The 7,352-nt window shown below is 52.3% G+C and overlaps 1 protein-coding gene across 3 annotated transcripts; it reads right to left on the bottom strand.

Moving 5' to 3' along the window:
- Positions 1-2,294: 2,294 nt before the first annotated feature.
- C1QC (complement C1q C chain) lies at positions 2,295-7,121 on the bottom strand. Of its 3 annotated transcripts, none has more exons than XM_003271580.4 (3): positions 7,013-7,121; positions 6,520-6,716; positions 2,295-3,187 (listed from the first exon to the last, which is right to left on the bottom strand). In XM_003271580.4, the coding sequence occupies exons 2-3, from the start codon at positions 6,701-6,703 to the stop codon at positions 2,631-2,633; spliced, it is 741 nt and encodes a 246-aa protein (XP_003271628.1). In that variant the 5' UTR covers positions 6,704-6,716; positions 7,013-7,121; the 3' UTR covers positions 2,295-2,630. The 3 variants fall into 3 exon arrangements, with proteins under 3 accessions (XP_003271628.1, XP_003271629.1, XP_030661159.1); XM_003271581.4 differs by having other exon boundaries at positions 6,990-7,097; XM_030805299.1 differs by lacking the exon at positions 6,520-6,716 and having other exon boundaries at positions 7,013-7,091.
- Positions 7,122-7,352: the final 231 nt, after the last annotated feature.

The following is a 7,352-nucleotide window of genomic DNA, read 5'->3' as shown; positions in this document are numbered from 1 at the left end:
TGTGTATGTGTGTATGCATCTGTGTGTATATCTGTGTGTACATGTGCATGAGTGTCTATGTGTGTATGTGTGTCTATGTGTGTGTCTGTGAATGTATGTGGATGTGTGGATGTCTATGTGTGTGTGTCAATGTGTGTGCATGCATATGCATGTGTGTATGTGTTTCCGTGTGTATGCATAGATCTAAGTGTTGCGTGGATACTGTATGAGTATATATGTGCGTGTATGTGTATATATGTGTATGTGTGTGTATGTGTATACACGTGTGTATGTGTATATCTGTGTATATAGGTATATTTTTGTATGTGTATATGTGTGGATGCCTGTTCATGTGTCTGTGTATATATGTGTATAAATGTGTGTATGTGTGTGCAAATATCTGTGTATGTCTGTGCATGTGCCTATATATGTATGTGTATATCTGTACATATGTGTGTATATATGCATATATGTGTGTATATTTGTATATGTGTATGTGTTTGTGTGCGTATATGTGTATGTTTGTATGGTGTATGTGTGTATGTATGCATATGTGTGCGTGTGTGTACATGTCTTTACATGCGTGTGTATATATGCGTATGTGCATATATGTGTGTATGCGTGTGTGTGTCTTTCTCTCCCTCCTTCCCATCTTATACACTTTTCATGCCCCTGTCATGTGCCAGGTGTGCATGGAAGGGGCCCTGCCCCCACGATTCTTACAGTCTAAAGGGGAGGCAGACCTGTAAGTGATTAAGTGCACGAAAGCTAGTTGGTGGGCTGTGTGCATCAGATTCCCCTGCAAACCGCCAACTCATTTACAGCCTGGGCTTCCCCAGACCTTTATAAAACAGCCTGGAGTTGAGAAATCTGGTTTTGTTTGTTTTATTTTGTTTTAGATAAGTCTTTAGGTTAATTTTATTCACCACCTGATTTGGGAACCTGGGCTCTAAGGAGTCATGAATTTGTGCCCAGATTTGTGGAGGGCATTGTGGGGACCCAAGGGATAAATCGGAGAATGCTTCACGGAGGAGGTGATGTTTGTGTTGACTGCTGACAGTTGAGTGAATATCATGCAGGTGGATGGATGATTTGCATGAGTGGGAGGGACTGCATGGGCAAAGGCAGGGAGGTGTGACACAGCTCCTTTCCCAAATAGAGGAGCCAAAGTGAATGGAGGTGGTTGTAGAACTCAGCTTGAGCCACTGCTCTTAACAGCCCACGCCTCAGATGGCTGGTGCGTCCATGACTCCGTGGGGCTTTGTGGAACCAAGCTGTGATCATGGCCAGGACAGGCCAGGTTCTCCCAGGCTAGAGTGAGCCTCGAATCTGATTGGGTGCTGAGAATTGGACCTGGAGTCTGCATAGGAGAGTTAGACTTTTCATCTTTTTGTACCTGAAACATCAAATTGTGGGCTTCCATCATCCTCCAAGAAGGACCATGGTGGCTGAGTCCAACCACCAACAACCTCACAGTCAAAACTTGATGGCTGGTGGGCAGCAGTGGTTTCAGATTTCCTGGGAGTCCCAGAGTCTGTGAGTTATTTGGGGCAAGTCAGACATCTGCGGGGCCAATTTTCTCTCTCTGTCTCCCCCTCATACCCATCTCAGAGCATCTAGGTGCAGAAGAGAGAGCTCTTAGCAAATCAGCCATGGTACCTGCCACCGTGGGGCCTCCCTTCTACGAGGGGAGACTGGTGTTAAACACGGAATGACATGAGGCGTCATTGCTCCTGTGATAATGAATATTAAATGAGTTAATATGTGTAAAGTGCTTAGTGTAATGGCTGGCATATACTAAGTGCTCAATAAATGTTAGATATTGTGATTTTTATTCATTCACTCATTTACTCTGCTTTTAGTTATTCACTTACCCACTTATACATTAATTCATTCACGCCAATTTCTTATTCATTCAGCACAAATTCATTGCATATCTTGCCTTTGTTTGTACTGGGCTTACCAAAGCCCACTTCCCTCCCGTGGTAAATGCTCCTGAGGTTCAGCACAGGCCCAGGAGGTAAAACTGACTCCCATTTACCTGTGAGCTTGGATACCTTTAATGATGGCAGTGCCTCTCCCCCCAAAAAAGTGACAGCAGATGATCCCTTGGGGACCTCTGGCAGCGTGTAACCATACTTAGAACATCTCTTTCCCACCAGGCCAAATGGTGCTGAGTGTCCCAACACTGGCAGCCAAGCTTTCCTGAGCACCAACCAGATGCCTTGAGTCCAGAGCCCACAGACAGCTATGGCTGATGCAAAGTTGAAGATCCGAAGTTCAAGGAATCAGCAATGAGGAATCCAAGCCAGGCATATGTATTGTTTTCATGATTTATTTATATATCTCCCCACCCCTTCCAATACTTTAAAAAAAAAAAAAAGAAAAGAAAAGAATGGCAATACCAGAAGGCATTGGTTAAGTGTCACAGGAACCACACAAGCAGTGACTCCTAAAGAAGTTCAGAGGAAGGACAGAACCCATGGGGTGGGGGGTGCAGCGGGGGTGGGTCAGGGTGGGCTCCCTGGAGGAGAAGTCCATCTGGTGGGGAGAATGGTCTAGGCAAGGATGCAGACTCGCCGGTAAGGTGGGTCCATGCAGGAAGCTGAGGGAGGCGGAAGGCCCGTGGAGCTCGAGCCCATCTGCCCGCCCTAGTCAGGGAAGAGCAGGAAGCCGGAGAAGACGCTGTCGGAGCCCTGGATGCCCACCATTTCGTAGTAGTCATTGACAGCCAGCCACACCTCCTCGCCCACCTGCAACCTCAGCAGCACACCGCCCGAGTTGACCTGATTGGTTTTGGATGTGTGGCCACAGAAGGTGACCACCTTGACGCCGCTGCGGTACAGCAGCACGCACAGGTTGGCTGTATGCGACGCGTGGTAGACAAAGTAGTAGAGGCCGGGGACTTTGCAGGTGAACTTGCCAGTGCTCGTGTCATAATCTCCCTGCGGGTTGGTGAGGACCGCGTTGAATCTGATCAGGCTGTTGGGTGCAGGGGGCTGGTGGGTCTGCCGAGTGACCGTGAACACTGACTGGAACTTCTGCTTGTATCTGCCCTCCTCGCCTGGCTCTCCAGGGATGCCCATGGGGCCGGGCACCCCTGGCATCCCAGGGGGTCCCATGGGGCCATTTTTCCCAGGATGGCCAGGTAAGCCGGGTTCTCCCTTCTGCCCTTTGGGTCCTCGGATCCCGGGAATGGCTGGGATTCCTGGAGATGGAGAAGGCAGAGAGAAAGTGATAGGGTGGGGGACAGGGAGGAGGGACCCAGGACAGGGAGGGTGTCTTCTGGGGAACACAGCGCTGGCATTTGGTCTCTAGAATGTCCTTCCCATAGATGGGTTATCTCCCTAGGAGGAAGGTGCAGGGAGTTAGGCTTTGGCTAGAGGGGAGAGAGAGAGTCTAGTTCAAGTCCTGCTTCTCCACCGACCTGCCCTGTGACCTCGTCTAAGGCACTTCCCTGTCTCTTGGCCTCAGTTTCCACATTTGTGATGAAGCAAGTAGGGAGCTCAGAGCTGGGCGGGATCTCAGATGCCATGTCTGTCAGCCCACGGACAGATGGCATGTGGCCACAAATATCCTGTTTGGCCTGCACAATGTTTTTCAAAATTTTTAATTGGAGCCCAGCATGAACAAATTCAGAACTTATTTGAAATTTGAAATTCTCAGTCCTTCCTGACAAAAAATCAGAAGGTTGATCAGAGGCAGCTTAAGTTTCAGGTTCTGTCCACTTGCATCAGCCCCTTCAAGACCTTTTGCCGGCCGGGCGAGGTGGCTCACGCCTGTAATCCCAGCACTTTCGGAGGCCGAGGCGGGCAGATCACGAGGTCAGGAGATCGAGACCATCCTGGCTAACACAGTGAAACCCCATCTGTACTAAAAATACAAAAAATTAGCCGGGCGAGGTGGCGGGCGCCTGTAGTCCCAGCTACTTGGGAGGCCGAGGCAGGAGAATGGCATGAACCCGGGAGGCGGAGCCTGCAGTGAGCCGAGATCGCGCCACTGCACTCCAGCCTGGGCGACAGCGAGACTCTGTCTGAAAAAAAAAAAAAAAAAAAAAAGACCTTTTGCCTAATTTTGTATTTCTAATTTTTTTCAACTTTTTTATTTTGAAATATAGTCAAAGAAAGTTGAAGAAACAAAAGAACAGGGACTCTTCACCCAGTTTTCCCCAGTGACACAGCTTGCATGACTAAAGTATAAGGTCAAAACCAGGAAGCTGACATTCCTAGAATTCATAGAGCTTATGTAGACTTCACCAGTTTTATATACACTGTGTGTGTGTGTGTGTGTGGTTCCAATATAATTTTGTCACATGTGTAAATTTTTGTAACCGCTCTCACCTCTGCAATCAAGCGTATCTGTCATTTTGTATTATTTTTCATAGAGGACCCTCAACATTTTATAAGCTTCAGAGTCCCACAGGACCTATATCCGCTCCTGAGATGGACTCCCCAGGTTAGCACATGGGAACCACTGGATGGAGCCGAATAGAAGCCACCCCACTACAGGGCCTGCTCTCTCCAGCTCACCCTAGCCCCACTCAGCCCACGTCAGCCCCCATGACTGCTGGCCTGGTTCAACTTCGCTCATGTTACCCATGAGGAAGCCGAGTCAGAGACTCGCCCAAGGCCGTGCAGCCAGTTTGAGGGGGAGTCAGGTCTCTAACTCAAGTCTGGAGGAGCCCCCTGTCTCACTCCGTTCCAGCCCTGATGATCTGAGCCTCTGTGAGATTCTTCTCCCCTTACCTAAATCATACCCATCTTTTAAGCGCTGACTCCAGTTTCCTCTTCCAGGAAGCCCTCCTTGACCACCCCCATCAGCCCTCATGTTTCCTTTCCTCCTCTGACTTCCATCAGGCTGGGTGTCTGTGCAGACCCATTTATGACAGATCCTCTACGGCTTATGAACCTCTTAGGCTTCAGCATTAGGAGTGTGGGGTCGGGACCCAGCAGACCTGGCCCTCACACCTGTGACCCTGGGCGGGTGACCTCCCTCCCTGAGCCTGTATTTGCACAGTTGAGATACGGGCATAATAGAAGAGGGAGTCCCTGAAAGGGTGGAGTGGGAGAAGGCACAGTGCCAGGCACGCCACCGGAAGCGTGCTCTGGAGTGTCTGGTCCTCGTGATGGCTGCCAGAGATGCTGAGCAGAGCAGCGCCTCATCCTTCGTGATGTCTTCAAATCACCAACTGAGAGGGGGCCAGGAAACAGCAATAGAGAGGGGGCTTGAGAGGCAGCCGAGGGCAGTGGTGGAGAATGTGGACTCGGGAGTTGGACAGGATCCCACTGTGTGACTTTGGACAAGTTGCTCAATCTCTCTGAACCCCAGCTTTGACATTTGCAAAATGAGGGTCAGTCACTTCTTCAAGGGATTGTGGCCTCGGTTTTATCATTTCCTAAAACTGAGACCACACCGGGGACTTGGGGGCTCAATCACGGGTGGCCATCAGCTACCCTGGGCAGGGAGATGGTGAGAGGCAGCTGTGAAGTACAAGCTCCTGGAAAATGGCAGACCTGGAGGCCTCATTGAGCTTTGAGCTCACCCTAAGCTCACCCTAAATTGGAGAATTCCTTCTGGAATGTTGGTGCCATTCCATCTATCCAGGAGGGAAGATGATGGTGGGACCACTCCTAAGGACATTCCTCTCAACTGGCCTCCCTCCCTTCCACCGCCTCTGTCACCCCATCACCTCTGCCGCCAGGCCGGCTCCAGGCATGCCCAGCATCTGAGACGTGCCCAGCTCACTCACAGACAAGGCACTCACACCCCCCAGGGCTCCAGTTCCAGCCCCAGTCACCCATTCATAGCCTCAGCCCCCTTCTCTTATGCCAAGGATTGCCTGTGGACCTCCAACAGAAGTTTCTCTGGCTGCGATCCTGACCTCTTACTCCCCACCCCTCCAACTATCCTGAATCCTAAGGAGGGAGGTGAGCGTGGATATCTGCTAAAACCAATGATAAAATAGCCTGCACCTGTATAGACCTCCCAGGTGCTCAGGACTGTTTTATATTTAAGTTAACGTAATCCTCACGGCAACCCTGTGAAGCAGGTGATACCATCTTTTACAGATGAGGAAACTGAGGCACTACGAGGTTAAGTAACTTGTGCAGGTTCACATAGAGGTAATTAGTGGGGCTGGGATTTGAACCCTGGCAGTCTTGCATTGGATATATTCACTGTGTGGGCCCCAGCTTCCCCAGGTGCCCACGTTGCAGGGCAAGAAGACTTTCCCTGCACTGTCTCCTGTGAGCCTCCTGGCCACCTTTGGGGGCAGGCACTCTTATTCCCTCCCTATAATCGGGTGAGGAGGAGGAGGAACACGGAGGTGCACCGGGCCCAAGCTCACCTGTGGGGTGGCCTGAAGCCTGGGCTCTGAGGATAGAGGAGCCAGACCCACCATGAAAGTCCGACTCTGCCCTGGGGCAGGCGTGGCAGCAAGGGAAGCACTTCCTACTGTCCCCCGCCCCCTTGGTCAGCCCCAGACAGACACTCTGATCCCTGCCCCAGACCCAAACCCCCAAACCAGGCCAGCAGACTCACCTGGCTCCCCCTTGGGCCCTGGCAGTCCGTCGTACCCATCCTTCCCTGGTGCCCCGGGCAGGCCGGGCATCCCTGGGATCCCGTAGCAGCCTGTGTTGGCTTGGCCCCTGAGGGGCAGCAGCAGCAGCAGGAGCAGCAGCAGCTTTAGCCCAAGGTGGGGCAGGGAGCTGGGCCCCACGTCCATCCCGGAGAAGGCACTGGGAGGGAGAGAGCTGAGCTGTCCCCGCCAGCCCCTCACCTGCCCCCAACCCTCTCATTCCCCAGGGCCCGTCCTCCTCAGCCCTCAGGAGCTCGCCTTCCTGCCTCCCCCAGGAGCCTCACCATGGATGGATGGTGGGGCCTCTTCTTCAGCCCAGGCCCCGGGGCCGAGCAGGAGTGGGAACCCTCCTACCCCTCACACACCAAGCTGCCCCTGGCACCACATTTCGGGAAGGTGGCGGAAGGTGGAGGAAACGGCCATCTGCCCATACCTGGGCAGGGGTCCGGGCCTCACCTGCGGGTGGGCGGTTTCTGGCCTGGCACAGAGATGTCCTCAGATCTGCTTCCCCTCTCCCAGGCAAGAGGACACGGTGTCAGAGTGGTCAGAGCAAGGATTGCCCAAAGCAGGGCTGGGCCCCCTCCCCTTCTCGTGCCCTCCCCCAATCCCACATCCCCTTTCCCAGAATTTTCCCTGACTTGACACTTTCTTTTGGGTGCTGAGCCAGACTGACCACAGCAATACCCCGTCCACATCCCCCCACCGGCAGTCAGTGTCCGAAATGAGGAACTGTCCCCTGCCCCAGCATCTGGCTGAGGGTGTGTGTGTGTGTGTGTGTGTGTACGTGTGTGTGTGT

This window comes from Nomascus leucogenys, chromosome 24 (assembly GCF_006542625.1).
Source record: "Nomascus leucogenys isolate Asia chromosome 24, Asia_NLE_v1, whole genome shotgun sequence".
Taxonomy (NCBI): Eukaryota; Metazoa; Chordata; class Mammalia; order Primates; family Hylobatidae; genus Nomascus; species Nomascus leucogenys.
The sequence above is the reverse complement of the archived record's forward strand: the minus strand, read 5'-3'. Positions and strand labels throughout refer to the sequence as shown.